Source organism: Lactuca serriola, chromosome 2 (assembly GCF_051521515.1).
Source record: "Lactuca serriola cultivar US96UC23 chromosome 2, Lser_US96UC23_V15, whole genome shotgun sequence".
Lineage (NCBI taxonomy): Eukaryota > Viridiplantae > Streptophyta > Magnoliopsida > Asterales > Asteraceae > Lactuca > Lactuca serriola.
The window spans coordinates 193355148-193370647 of record NC_136409.1 but is presented as its reverse complement, the minus strand read 5'-3'; the positions used below and the strand labels follow the sequence as shown (position 1 = coordinate 193370647).

Genomic DNA, 15500 nt, shown 5'->3' with positions numbered 1-15500 from the left:
TCCATTCTAGGTCAAAAAGTGGAAAAGTATGCATCAAACTCTCATGCATGGCTCTTATACCTCACCAACTTCTAGATCTGGAAAATATGATGATTAAGGAACCCTTAGAATCCATAAAGTTTCTAACTTTATGGATTTAATTTACTCAAGCATGCTTAACATGAAGAAGTATGGACAAAACCCTAGATCTATCCATAATATGCAATAAAGTTTGAACCTTTGATACTTACAAAGGTCCAATAACAAGAAGAGATGATGATGATGATGATGATGATGCTACTGTGCCCACTCCACCACTATAACACTTCTTTCCTCTTCTTCTCTCCTTCTTCAAGCTCGAAAATGTACCAAAATGACTAAGGACCTCAAGGATGATTAATATCAAGGTTTCCGGAGGCTTAGGGTGTGAGGGAGGCTGAGGGTGGACAACCCTAGCCCTCTCATTCCATTAAATATTGGAAAATTAGGGTTTTAGTCATCAAACCGCTCTTATGTCATGAGCAACAAGGGCTCACGTCGTGAGACTCAAGGAATGTGGGTCAACAAGTCAACCTTGGCTCACGACGTGAGAGACACTGCTCATGTCGTGAGTTCATCCAAATGCTAAAGAAAACCTCGAAATCATGTACCTTAAAACTAAATGTTACAACCACTGCTTATTCAGCATTAATAGTTGTATTCAGAAGAGTGAATCCTTGATTTTCCGATTTCCTTTTACTTGCCTCTCGGATTCCCGTTGCCAATCAACAGATGAGATCTATTCCCCAAAGGTGCACAAAAATATCCCCTATTTGTGTTTGTCATTCGGAGGTTTACTAAAATTTTATTTGATATTAGGGCTTACTGAAACACTAATCAATTCGACCTGGTTTGTGTTCGTCACCAGGCAAGAGAATACCATCATTCAGACTTGCATTGTTGCTTGATATGGCCTCAATTTTAGCGGTAATTTTCTCTACCGTATTCAATCGCAAGCAAATCCCCTTTCCAAAGCTTAATTGTAGCTATCTGCAGGTGGATTTGGATTCTATTTGATGCCTATGGACTTAGGCACATACAACTTAATCAGTGCAAATTACCCTGCTAATCGGGTTGAAGGCATTAATAATCCATGATTGTTATGATGTTTTCTTCTCCAAAACCGCCATACTTTCTCACAAGAACAATTAACACAATTCCTATTAATTTACTTTCAGGTTCATCAAGATTAATGGAAGAGGCTCTTTTACGTCTATCATGCCTAACAACTTTCTTCCCTTTTCTTTCGGTCATAGTAATTAGCATATTTTTGTCATAATTACCTGTTAGTGAATTATGATGAGGCTTGATGATAACTGAAAAGGGCATCCAATTTCCTTCATATGGATCTTCTTGAACAAGTTTTTTTTAGCTATATCATCTAAATCTTTTCGTGTAAATGCATGCTTCTCCTTCATCACATCAAAATGAAGACATTGTTTAATAATTTGCCCAGAATCCCAAGAAGTGGAACCTAGTACAAACTGAAGCACCGTTGTAATCACTGTAATTGATCAAAATTACTCTTTCCACATTGGTTTCATTTGAGAAAGACGCTAATGATTTCTTATCTAATATTTAGGATACATTTTAAATCATAACATTACAAGAAAACGATATCTTATTTTGGAATATATAGAATAACTAATAAGTTAAATCAACAAAAATTTCAAAAACTCATTATTCCAAACTGTATAACCTAATTTGATTCTACTCTTCCGTAAACATATCAAAAGTATGCCCAATTGACGGCATCTTAAACATAGAAAATTTATTAATTCTATGGAATTTGAATAGAAACCTGATAGGAAAAACAAACCTAGAAGAGATTGTTGAGAGTGAAAGAGGCAAAACTATAACTTTTGTCTTTCATGCTATAAATGTCGATTTCAAAAGCCAAGAGTTAGAAATGTCTTCTATTTTTACATATTGTGCAAAAGAGGAGAAACATAAGTTTTTATGTCTCGTCTCTTAAAAAAAACAAACATTTTTTTTCACATATGTTTGCCTGCCCGCAAACAAGACAAACATAAGTGATGAAGAAAATCTTTCTCAAAAAAACAAACACCACCCAATTCATGTCCCATTTAAGTAAAAAACAAACAAAACCCTGGTTCTTTTTCAAAGATTCAACAAATTTACAAACACAACAAGATGAAATCTCTTGTAGTTACAATATGTTACTTGTAGCAATGTTCAATTTCAAATAAAGAAACCGGTTAACCCGACAAAGATGTAGTGGCTGCAAGGTGTGTTAGAGCACGTTTATGGTAATCCACACGCAACTTCTTGTACTTGTGAATAAAACTTGGAACATCCATCTCCTTTTCAAGTAGTTGTTTATGCAACATTTCAGATTCTTCATCCGTCTTATTTATCAGCTCTGAAACACACACCCACCATTTTCACACTAAATTAACAACACCTCAAAAATGAAAAACACATATACAAGAATTTATTTACCTTGAAGTTGGTGTAACAAAGAGACTGCGGAGTAAGATCTGAGGATTTCTGTTTTTTGCCTGTTGAGCTCATTTAGCTTCTCTTCAGCAGTTGCCAATTCAGTTGTTCTTATGATCATGCATTGGTTGCGCAGTTCTGTCATACATGATTCTTTTGCCAAGTTTCCTCCTGCAAAATAAAATAAAAAATCTCAATTTTATAAAACTTTTTCCACACACATTGAATCTTTATAAGTACAAGTAGAAGCTTACTAGCAAGTTGCAGAGTTTCATTCCTGAGTTCATCTCTTAACTGTTTCATGAAGAAAGTAAAATATATAGTGACCAGATAAGATAATAGGAGATAAAAGAAGTTATGAATGTGTGAAGCTTACATTATTTGGAGTTTTGATAAGGTCAAGTGAAAGCAAGAATTGTTGATAGGCCTCTTTGTCAGACAAAAGTTTCCTCAACTCATCATCACTTTTCACCCATAAAATGACAATTTAGTTAGAAAAGATGGTGAAAACATACTTAACAAGAAACATGAAGAGATGCACAAAAGTTTAAATACAAAAGAAGGGGAGAATGATTGAGATCTACAAACTGGCAAACTCCAGATATTGAGATATGATGTTTAATGTCATTTGAAGTATTTATTATGCATTTATGTTGTATGTCATATTATATGCAAGTGTTTTGATGTTTGAACATGTTATATGCATGAATAAAAATGTTACCTTTTGTCTTTTAGATAAACAATTATGGCAGCAGCCTCTGTAGGAGAAACAGGAAATAATAAGTGAGGTTGAGGTTGATCTCCAGGCCTTTGCATGGTGTTGATGGAATTAGGTGTTGAGGGTCGAGAAGAAGAACTTGATGAGGGGGAATACCATGAGATTGTAGAAACTTCCTGTGGCCTTGGATCAACATCAGCTTGTTGTTCTTGAGAACCCCTGAGATAGTAAGCCACTTAGTTATATGTTTATCTAATGAATAAATTTATTCAATGTTATACAAGGTAAAGGGACACTCAATTAACCTTCAAATGCTTATTCCTCATGAAAAACTATGATTCACAACATCAACATTAGATGATATAATACTTGTAATATTTGGATTTTTCAAGATTTTGGTTTGGCTCCACTATCCAAATATATACACAAATTGTCTTTCTATTATGTAAACAAGAACATGAGTATTAATGTATTTCCAATTCCGACTAAGCTTTAAACTAGTCGTAAACAAGAACAATAGGTTATAAGATTGTGATGGGCAAAGGCACCTCTCGGAATTGCAATTAAAGAAAAATTAACACTTCTAATTTCCAACTAATGAACTTCAATTCAAAACCTTATTACAAGGCACCGATTGCGATTAGTAGCCAGATGAGAAAATCCATCTAAGATTTCAACCCTAGAATATACAAGAAATGAAATATATGGAATGGAAGAATTACCAAAACTTGAACATATCGTTGATCTTTCGGTTGACTTTGAGACGTGAGATTACCAAGACTGCAAAACCGATAACAAGCCCTCAATGTTATTAAAATCATATCTCACCGCTTACTTAATAAAATCATTCTATGACAAACGAAAAAAGGGGGGAAATATTGATTGGGGAAAAGAGAAAACGGAGATTACGTAGAATAGAAGCAAGGACGAACGGAAAATTTGTTGTTGAAGATACAATTTTGCGATTACCTTTAACCACAAGATTTCAAATCCTCGGCGGGTTTGCGTTTCCCAGACGCGTGTGGGCCGATGATGTACTAATTCATACTACAACAATGGCATTATTGTTTAGAGTAAATTACACTAATCGTCCTCGTGCAAGTGTTAAAAGACACGTTTGGTCCCTATTTTCAAAAAATAACTCGAACCATCCCTTATTATTTTAAAATTTGCACGCTTCGTCCCTTGTTATTTTAAATTTACACGTTGTAGCACGCTAGTTTCTTTTTCTCTTTTCCGTTTGAATAGGAACCAAGTGCAGCTATCATCGTTGATTTTGATTTCTGATTTTCTGATGTGGATCTCAGCATCAATTTTGATATGTGGTCTGAATCTTGCTACAGATTGTGACCTAGTGATGATGGGTAGTGTCAGAATAGGTATCGGTGGTATTGTTGGAGAAAGAGGAAAAGTCGATGGCGGCTAGGGTTTTGGGTGACTGTCGGAGTGCAGATCTTCTCTGTAAGATCATTATCTGTCTATCTCTATCTCTCTTCTATTTTCATCTCCTTGACGTCGGAATCAAACCTTCACCTCAATGTTCAATTCAAGCTTCACTCACAGCCAAATATGGTGGTGATTAACAATGTAAACCCCCTCACAAAATCCGATTATATTTTTGTTACTTAATCCCAATTGAAAACTGAAATGAGATTGAATTCGTTTTCACTGGGAAATTTTGGTAGGAGATTCGATTTTAGTGATTGATTTTGGTGGGTGATTCGATTTCGTGAACTAATGTGTGCGATTGTCTAAAAAACAAACAACACTTGTGATATGTTTTTGATTTTGTGGGAAGCAGAACATCTGATCTCTATCACTTTGGGTTACTGGTGGTAGATTATGGTGCTAGACGGTGGTAGTGGTGGTGGCAGATGGTGTTGGTGATGCCGGATTGATACCCAAACAAACAACAAACCTAAAAGAATGGGGATTGGTGAATGCAGGGTCACGAGAAAGTCCGCATTTATTTTTTTATTAAATGTAATAAACAAATTAAAAAGAAACTAAAAAAGAAATGAGAAAGGGCAGTATAGTCATTTCAGGCCAACATGGACAAAACTTGCAAGTTCAAAACAAATGAGGGATGGTCTAAGTTAATTATTAAAAATAGGGACTGAACGTGCTTTTTGTCACCTACACGAGAGACAATTCGTGTAATTTACTCTGTTGTTTATTAAGAAGAGCCAACAGTCCAACTCCAACACAACGCCTACTTTTCTTGTTAGTTAAGGGTTGATCTTATATATCTCCTAAACTTTATAATCCAACAACACGATATAATAATCTCTAGCAAATTTATAAACACTATAGTTTTTAGGGTGTTTGTTTAAAATATTTGTGCCAAAATAATATATGCTAAGAAGAACAAAGACCCCATGCACCTTATGGATCTTGAAGTATTATTTTTGTATCTCCCTAACCAAATCCCCTAATCCGAAGTGAATTCAAATTAATTTTGATTTTCACAACATATATTGAATAGTTAAAACTAAATTCAAAATCCGGTCCATTCCAACCAAATTATTATTTGTTTAACTCAATTTTTTCAATTCGCTTTTCAAGAATCAAAACATTTTAAAAAATATATAATTTAAATATTAATAAACTCTATAAAAAATATTAATAAACTCTATAAAAAAACTAACATAAACTATTTATTTGTAAATTTAATTTAATAAAAAACTACTAATAAAAATACATTATAAATTAATATTTCATAGACAAAAATTAGAAGTACTTAATAATATACTATATTGAATGAAACTTTTTGACCTGATTTTTCACAGAAAAATATCACCACCACCACCACCACTTGCCGACAACCACTATTATTTGTCTAACCATCGCCAATGTTGACGTAGATCTGAACTTTCAGTGATGGTTTCCTCTTCAGATTTTTCATAGATCATAAGCCACCACCGTTTTTTTGTCTTTGTTTTTCGAGATCTGAGGTGGTTTACATTTTGAAAACCCTAGCTCCCAAACAACTCTGTAGATCTTCGTCTTCCTATTCATACTTCCTTCTTCAAAGCCGTCGAACGACCATCGAAACAAATTTGGAAATATCTGTTGTCCTTCATCTCCATTGGAGAAGATGGAAAAGAACTCTTGCATTCTGTGATATCGCTAGAGAAGGAAACTAGAGCAGAGAAGGGCGATCTAGAGCCACAGTTCGTCGAAAACTCGAGCCACAATTCATTGGCGACGATGCAAGGGAGCATCCCGATTTGTAAACGTGTGCAAACTGTTTGGAAACCACCATGAAACCACCACCGTTGTCTGCTAGAAATCGAGTCGGAGAAGGACGACCTGAGAAAGAGGGTGATGACTCTAATGATGAACATATCTGAACATATTTGGAAATATCTGACAAGGGTTTTTGGATCGAAGGCATTCCGAAGAAGAGGTCAATGTCGTCTTTCAAATCTTCTAGTGACAGCAATGGCGGTTTCTGGCAAAAATGGTGGCGGTTTCCGACGATGATGGTGGTTTCCGACAGTAGGGGTGGTTAGTGGCAAAGCATTGGAGAGAGAAAGAGAGAGAGAGAGAGAGAGAGAGAGAGAGAGAGAGAGAGAGTATAAAGAAACGTGGATGGGGTGGGGTTTAGGTGGGTTATTAGGGAATAGATTTATTTTTCTTTTTATTTTCATGTTTTTTTTTTTAAATTCCAAAAATCAGAAAAATAAATAAGAAAAAAGAGAAAATCATATTAATATGGGCAAATTCGTCATTTTGAAAAAATCAAAACAGATTGGACCAAAAATACAACAAAATGAAAGTTTTGGACCATTGATGTTAGTCTAAACCTTTTTGAATCAAACTGACAATTTTCGACATACCACATGAATCATTCCTGCAGTTTTGTCAATTATAAACCAACAAAAATGAATTTAAGCTTTTAATTTTTGATCAATAATAAAAAAACAAAATGGTGGCATTATAGTTATTAATGGGAAATCAGTACCCATTTTGATAACCCTAACATCATTAGATTTGATATCTTATACACTCAAACCCTCTCACCAACTTCAATAACTCAAAGTCAAACTCAAACCCTATTACCACCGTCTCCATCCTCCCTCATCATTGTCTCCTACCACTGGCACAAGCAATGCCTTCTTACATCGCAGAACCTACCACCACTGCCTCATCCCTTTCCTTTTTTCTCTTTGATTTGTTTCACCATTGCCAGATCAGACACCTTTTCTTCCCCTCCTTGTCTGTTGTGTTCTTCCACTATAAAACAGACTACCACCGCCTCCTCCCTCCCCTGTCTCTTTCTTTTTGATTTGTTCCACCACCACATCAGATTTGTTCCATCACCACTATCTCTTCCCGTTATTGCTCTGGTTCTCTATAATATGCTCTTCGGTGGAAGAACTTAAAGATGGAAGTTCTGGAAACATCCATACAAATTGTTTGATGAAATGCATCAATGAATTATGTAAGAGTTTAAACTATGAATAATTAGACTCTGAAATGAATATATTAATCTGTGAAATGGGTTGTGACATGAGACTAGTAAAACATAATGGGTTGTGACATGAGACTAGTAAAACATATTAAAGGCCCATCGATATGCATAATATGAACCCATCTACAAACCACTTTTAATAAATGAAATGAGTTTTAGCAAATGTTTCATGCAAGGTTGTTAAAAATAGGATCCTGATTGTAATTTGCTACGATCATACCTGAATAAATCGATCTTGATCTCACATGTGTTGTTTTTTGGTAAGATTGAGATAGAAGCATATGATGTGTTAATATGATCCATCGTAAGATCATACGATAGTATAATCGTAGGATTGTTACTATTTTTTTTAGTTCTAATATTTTTTGTTGGACTAACAACATATGTAGAATATCTTTTTGAATTGTTTATTCTTAAATGATAGATTTGATATGTATTTTTTTATGTTATAAATAATTCATGTTAACTGAACGGTCACATGAAAAATATATTTTTGATGTTTTAAATGTTTTTATAGAACCTTATATTTTGATTCGATCTAATCATGAACTTGAAAAATAAAAAACGATATTATATAAAATTCCGATCTTTTTAACAACTTTTGTTTAACGTGCACTTGACTACATGTTCCTTCACAAATCACAAAGCAAAAAGAACCTCAAAATTAAGGGCAGCTAAAAGAAAAAGAAAAAGTTGGTGGACTCTTAAAAGAATTTAAAAGTGCCAGTTTTGGCTTTCATTGCTATAAAGTATACAGCTATATCCCAACAAGTTTAGTCCTTCCTTAACAACATTTATCCCCTTTCACCCCACCAATTCCCATTCCATTGCAAATGGGAATCATTCCACTATCAAAGTATATATAAACCGAAAATTAAAGAACAAAAAAGAAAAAAATGAATCGGCGACATCATAACAAGTGATCAGAACGTTGCACAATGCGAAGGAAGACCAGTTTCATGGTCAACCATAACCACCTCAGTCACAGTACAATTAATCACATCTTGTCTCAGTTTCGACCCTGCAGACTTTAACCCCTTCAAAGACACTGCTTGATTAAACAGATTCAAAGATGGCAACTTTGAAGCAGGTGGCATCTTCCCATTTGGCAAATAGTTCCTAAAATCATCTTTCAACAATGGGACCTCAAAGTCAGTCTTGTTATGGTGAACCACATTATCTTTAGCGCTAATATGAGCACCAGGTTCCATATGGTTCGTCGAGAAGCTCATCTGGTTGGGAAAATTTGGGTAAAGACTAACATACCCTCGAAGATACATCATGTCAATCAGAAACTTCTTCCACGAAGCTTGCCATCCATTAGTTCTTGATTTCGGGATTTGTACAGGGTTCTTCTTCGCATCTTCTGTAAACCTCATGTTCATGTACACATAAAACTCCCGCCATTGCTTCGGGAAGAAAACAGCACCCCAACTGCATGGCAGTTGATGAAGGTAAGGTGTGTTTGGATGTATGTGCTTAAAGTATTCAGTCGCGTTCCATTTAGGTCGTTCTTTCACCACCTCAACCAAACGAGGAGTATATAAGGAGATTGATGAAAGTTCAGGGAGTGAAACTTGAGGGTCGTAATGGTATGCTAAAAGTGCATATTTGATCCATAAGTAATAGTAAGGAGAAACTTCGATATCGTCTTCTAAAAGAAGACCAAAGTCATCATCAGATGAAGGATACCAACTCTCGCTAACAGCTCGTATCAAACCTCCTTGAATGATTCGTCTCCTTAGGATTTTAGGTCCATGAGGCCAATCGAAGCTCTTTACAAGCTTCAGAGTTGACTTGTCGACTCGGCTATCCATGTTGAAGCTTATTGGGACCTCGTCCCCAAGGTAATACGCATCTTTTAGCGAATTCAGTAGTCTCGTTAGCGAGTTGACTCGGTTTTGAGTTATGATGTTCACTGATATCCTCATCTTGTTCCAATCTGTAAATGGTTAATTAATTAACATTATTATAATTTGTAAATGGAATTATGGAAGTAAGATGATGTGAATGTAATGTAATAAACAAATCTTACTTGGTAAAGCTGTAGAGCGTAGATCGGCCATCCATAGAACCTTTGAAATAGATGATCTAGGCAGATGAACCAAAGTCGAATTTGAATTATTAATTTCAGTAGCCATCTTCAAGGCTTTTCGTACATTGGAATCAATATCATCAACAGTGATGACAACACTCGGGTTATGAATCTGGATCAATCCTTTCATGCTAGCATAAACTGATTGTACAACAGGTACGTCGGAGTTTGAATTAATTCCCGAAACTGCTCCGACGCCCAAATCAAAGATCTTGAACCTTCTTTCTCTACACACCGTCTTCGGCCATTTTAAGGCGGATGTGGCTTCCTCGCAGGAACAAAACCCACCTCCGGGAACTACAATGTAAGCCTTTTTCCCGACGGTTGATCGGAATTTCTCGAGGAGTGGGGCTAATGCTCTGACTTCGTCTGGTGAATGAGCGTAGAAAAAGGCGTCGACTTTTTGAGGGTACATTGCTGCCCATTGGGTGATGTAGCCGGTGGATAGTGCTCGCCACCATTGATCATCTCGGACTTGAACAACGTCTTTGAAAATCACGGTGGTTTCGGCGACGTAGGCGAGCCTATGCTCACTGTCACCCCAAGTTTCCTTGTCTTTTGGGTCTACCGGAAGCACAAACGAACCTGCGTTTCTGTATTTTTGAAGCTGGTAGCTGCAATATATATTAAGGACAATTAATCAATCATCAAAAAGGCTCATCTATTGATTTAATTTTAAAGAATGGTTGTTTTTAATAAGGAAATAGTTAACCAAATAATTGCAAAATAATATTAGTTGTTAGAAGATGCTTCAAATAAGTTTTCTTCTCGTTTACTCAAATTCAACTTATTTTTATATATTTAAATATTTTTAATAATATTTAAACGAAAATAAACGAATTGTTAAAGAAGGCATGCACTTAGATAAAGTTAGTTAAATAACGTAGAAATTCAATTTATTGGATTTGTACCCAATCCATTGAAGATGGCAAGTCAAATGTATGATGTTGACTTATTCATGTGGATACGTATTTAAAATAACTGTAAAGGTCACGAAATCATGAAGCAATAATAACAATTTAATACTTTAAAAAGAATAGTCTAGTGGGATGCATTCAAGTGATAACTTTTCATGATAATTAAAAGATTTCAAATTCAAATATTGTTTTATGTATAATCCAATGGATTAATGGAATATAATATTGTAGATAGATAATTCTACTTTTTTTTTTTTTTTAATAACGATGAAAAACCAATTTATACCCTCGTCAACATACCTTAGATGCAGATCTTCTCCTGTCATGAATGTGAAAGGAGTCTCAATAAAAAGAGTCTTGATAAGCTCCGCCGAGAGGAACCAAGAGCTCGAAAGAAAATCGACCTAAGACATAAAAAGAAAGATACAACAATGAAATTAGATATTTAAAATACCATGTATAATTGAATTGGTTACATCTTTCCATTTACATTTTCTTTGGAGAAACAATGACTTAAAAACTACTAATTTATTTTGACTGGAATCTTTTAATTCTTGATAATAGTTTTAATATATAATTAAGGTAACTTATATTCGTATGAAATAATAGATAATAAAATTTTATGTTAACTTAAAAATAGTAGTAGTAATTATTTATCTAAACAAACCTGCACAATTTTGTCGACTGTGATGTCATATGCAGGGTCAGGCAAATAAAGCCCCGCTTCTTTCGATCTGAATTTCCGGTAACTCGGAAACGTGAAATCCTTCTGTCGGAAAGGCAAAATCCGGCCGATACTCCCCAACACAGAGTTCTTATACTTCTCCGTTCCGGCGACATGCGACAAAATCTGCAGCATTTTGGTCCCCGGAATCATGTCGTCGTCAAGAATGTACACTAGATCAGCTTCAGTCTGCAGCGCCATTTGAAACCTCCCGTAATACTTGAAATCATAAGTCGAGCTAATGAAGCTTATTCTCGTGTCGTTGTAGCTCTCCACGATTCTTTTCAGGCCAATCTCATTTGGACTTCCAAACGAAAGCACCCAAACATGGTGAAAAGGGAGAGTCTGGTGTAGCAACGAGTCAAGCTGGGAGCAAAGCGTTTTACGTTTGAAATGATTCAAGATGACTGTAACTTTCGGAATGTTTCCGGCACCCTTCATATCCCATTTCGATTTCATTGCCATTAACTCAGTCAACGACTCAGTGCCCATGTTCTTGCTTTGGAAATTAAGAACTTCATCGTAAAGCTCTCTTTTGATCTTGATCATAACTGCATCGTTTGACTTTTTCTGTTCAAATTCGATCTTTTCATGCTCGCAAACTTCGCCGGGGGTGGAGATCATCGGAATCGGTTCAAGGATCAAGTTGGATGCAGTTTCTTGGTATCGGCTTATAACATGTGGTGGGATTATGTAATGCTTCCATTGTTGTGCGATTCTTGAAGCCCAAGCGAAGTCAGGCTTTGGAGTTCGTAGATCGATGGAAGGGCTCATGTAGTAGAGCAGGAAGGTGGCGTAAACTGCAAAAGCGAACTGAAGGCAAGTGAGGAGTGTAACCAGGCGACCGGAAGTGCTCTTTTGTGGCCTGAACTTGGTTTGTTTGCCGGCGGGATCACCTATCATTCCGTCCAAGTAATCTGAGCTTCTGGGATTCCGGGCTAATCCCATTTCGGAGACCAAATCCTAAGTTATAATCAGAAATGGTTGTGAATTGAATGAGAGGTGGGAATGGAGAAGGGAATTGGTGGGATTTGAAGAGGAATAAAAAGTGTGGTAAAAGATATATAGTGCGTACGTTATATATAGAAAGGGTTGGGGGGGATGCAATGAGAATGAGAATGAGAATTAGAATGAGAATTAGCATGAGAAATGCAAGAAAGGGTCACATGGGTTTAACAACGTATCATAAGATAAATCCTAGTTCAAGAAACCTAAATAAAAGCCACTTTTGTTGCCGTGTAAATGGCCTCCGACTACTTTTTCTGTACTTCATTGTTAGTTACTCCTATTATAAAAAGTAAAAACTGTGAATGAATAATTACAAAAATACAGTAACTAACTCAACTTTTTCGGACATATAAAACTAACTAACCATCATGTCCGTAAAATTGTACTTTGACTCATTGTTTTTTTTTGTGTCAAAAACATATTTCTATTTTACATTGTGGATAGAATATAAAAAATTGGAGTCCATGATTTTAAAAACAAGTATGAAATCCAAAAAATGACATTTCGGAGTCTAGAATGCTTCGTTTTTACCATAATATAAGAAAAAAAAATTACTATAACAAAGTAGATCCCGATATATTGATAAACGATTTATTATTTGAGTGAAAATTTGGTAATAATGGACAAGGAAAAATTTTGTTGGAAGTATATGGTGCAACTCAGAGGAAACTCCAAATTTTATATATCCAAAATTCGAAATTGTCCTATTTAGGACTTAATGGTTATTTCCATAAATACAAAAAGTTGGGTTATTTACTTTTATTTCCTTACAAAACTATGTAACTATGTGATGTGAAAAGGTATTTTAGTTTACGTAATATTGCCTTTATTCAAAAAAGCGTGTAATGATTGTTATATCTTTTATAAAGTTTTTATCACATTATATGTTAAAATGGTAAATCATAATATTATCATTTTTTTGATTTTCACTATTAAATCGTTGAAGACTTGTATAAGGCTTACTGATCTAAATCATGTCAACATTAAGCTCATCAAATCAAAACCAAACAACACCTAAGAATTATTTTGAAAAATGATAAAGTAATTAATATTACAATCTTTTAAGATGACACATAAACAAACGTAAAACTTTAACAAATCGTGAGAATAACAATAGGTTTGAGAACTTTCCGTATGCATAAAGCATATAAATCTAAACTGCACTAAAAGACCATATTGTCAAACCCAAATTTCAAGACTAGATTCTCAATATCATAAATAAAATAACAACAGAAGAAATAGAAATGTTATAAATAAAGTTTAAAAAAGGAACGAAACAAAGGAGAAGTCCACTTACTGGCTTTTGCATGAAGTAAACTGTAAACCCAGAAAACAATAAAACCCTTTTCTTCATCTCCAAAACAAGCTCAAAGAATCAAACCACAAACTTAGACCATCAATTAACAAAGTCAAAGATGGCAATTGGTTGACTTCTTCTTTTTTTTTTTAATTCGAACCAAGTCGATCTCTATTGCTCTTTGCCAAACTTTGGCTACCAATTTTGGGAAAGAAATACGAAGCAAGGTCTTGTAATTCACCAAATGATACAAGAATGTCATATTGAACTTGTGTTCTTGGTTTTACAGGGGAAATGGCACTAGAGTTGCTAGAACATATTATAAATATATTAATTAGGTGACTAATCCCAATTAAATAAGTCATTGGTTTATAACTAATCTATATAAATTATTGCAAAAATATTTGTGCTTCTAATTGTTTGGACTTTGGATACAAAAATATGTATGATTCGTTGGTGTAGATCGCCCTCGTGGTTTATTTATTTTTATTATTACATGTCCTTTTGACATATCCCTATGAAATATGAATATAAATTGGTTTGATGATATTAAAAAAGATAAACGATCATTCTAATTTATAAGAATTATTTACAATGTTTTTGTTATAAAATAGTTTGCAAAAAATTCATGTTTGATCTCTATTTTATTTTTATTTTTACACTCGGACCATTATTATTATTATTATTATTATTATTTGTTTTCATTGTATTTTTGGTTCCTCATAGACATAAAAAGAATATAATACCATTTGTATTTTCTTTTTTCTTATTAATTTATTATTTATATTTAAATAAAAAAGATAGGCTGACCCCTAAACTATAACCCACCACAACACACATAGTCATTATCTTAATAATGTGTATTGTTTCTCCACCACCAGGACCTTCCTCCTCTACCATCAGAGCTTCAATCAGAGCTACCATTTCCGTCGATTTTGTCACACTGTTTGTGTAACAATTGATAAAAATAGATCAGAGTTTGGCGGTGAAACCACTGCAAACACCTATGTATTAAAGGTTTATTGTATGTAATTTGTTGTTTATAAAGTGTACTAAGACATAATACTCATAATTACATCCGGAATGTCTTAATTTGCTCAACAAGCTATCAATCGCTAAAGCTCGAAACAAAAATCACAAAAAATAATAATCTTTATTGCGCAAAAAATAAAATATTTGCATCGAGTATACTTAGGACCAATTTATGATCAAATTCGATAGATCATACTCTAAGGACTTCATGGATATAAAGAACGTCCAAAACAAAGGTCATATGCAAAAGATACGTCCATTAGAAGAAACCAAATCAGTATAATACTGGTTTTTCATAATAATGAAAACTAAATTGATCCATTGAGATACTTGCACATCTCATATGGAAATTCCGAGAAAGTTTGTAACGTATGGTTTCCGGTATAAATTTATTTTCCAATTATTTATATTTATTGGAAGACTCGGCGAGTTGGTAGCCTCAACTCGGCGTGTCGAGTTGTTTTTGGCTGTGAAGTTTAATGAGTGAACTCGGCGAGTCGGGGTGTCTCAACTCAGCGAGTTGACAGTTGGGAAGGAAACCCTAATTTTTAGGGTGTTGCACCCTCTTTAAAGGCCTTAAGTCCCTTGGCTAGCCTCCTTACTAGCCTCCTCTGTCCAAAAACCCTAAAATCGAGCATTACCTTCCATTGTTGAGTGTGTGAGCTTGAGGAGAGCCTTGAGTGTTCATTTTTGGTGCTTGTTTAAGGAGATAAGGAATTGAGAGTTACTTGGCTTGAAGAATGAGTCTTGGATC

At 34.7% G+C, this 15500-nt stretch overlaps 2 protein-coding genes across 2 annotated transcripts; both read right to left on the bottom strand.

Moving 5' to 3' along the window:
• Nucleotides 1-2133: 2133 nt before the first annotated feature.
• Nucleotides 2134-4106, bottom strand: LOC145090673 (vacuolar protein-sorting-associated protein 37 homolog 1-like). The gene is made up of 6 exons (XM_079028800.1): nt 3919-4106; nt 3200-3415; nt 2855-2942; nt 2733-2772; nt 2482-2649; nt 2134-2401 (listed from the first exon to the last, which is right to left on the bottom strand). The coding sequence occupies exons 1-6, from the start codon at nt 3930-3932 to the stop codon at nt 2238-2240; spliced, it is 690 nt and encodes a 229-aa protein (XP_078884926.1). The 5' UTR covers nt 3933-4106; the 3' UTR covers nt 2134-2237.
• A 4277-nt stretch (nt 4107-8383) lies between these two features.
• On the bottom strand, nt 8384-13972 carry LOC145087918 (glycosyltransferase family protein 2). The gene is made up of 5 exons (XM_079026050.1): nt 13715-13972; nt 11353-12694; nt 10986-11089; nt 9709-10382; nt 8384-9615 (listed from the first exon to the last, which is right to left on the bottom strand). The coding sequence occupies exons 2-5, from the start codon at nt 12355-12357 to the stop codon at nt 8597-8599; spliced, it is 2802 nt and encodes a 933-aa protein (XP_078882176.1). The 5' UTR covers nt 12358-12694; nt 13715-13972; the 3' UTR covers nt 8384-8596.
• Nucleotides 13973-15500: the final 1528 nt, after the last annotated feature.

Bases quoted from the DNA above. Each gene is read 5' to 3' on its own strand.
- LOC145090673 (XM_079028800.1), bottom strand. The intron at 2,943-3,199 runs GTAACATTTTTA...ATGGGTGAAAAG, and splicing joins GTTTATCTAAAAGACAAAAG to TGATGATGAGTTGAGGAAAC. The intron at 2,650-2,732 runs GTAAGCTTCTAC...TTTATTTTGCAG, and splicing joins TGAAACTCTGCAACTTGCTA to GAGGAAACTTGGCAAAAGAA.
- LOC145087918 (XM_079026050.1), bottom strand. From the start codon at position 12,357: ATGGGATTAGCCCGGAATCCCAGAAGCTCAGATTACTTGGACGGAATG. The intron at 10,383-10,985 runs GTATGTTGACGA...TATATATTGCAG, and splicing joins GGAGAAGATCTGCATCTAAG to CTACCAGCTTCAAAAATACA. The intron at 9,616-9,708 runs GTAAGATTTGTT...AACCATTTACAG, and splicing joins ACGCTCTACAGCTTTACCAA to ATTGGAACAAGATGAGGATA.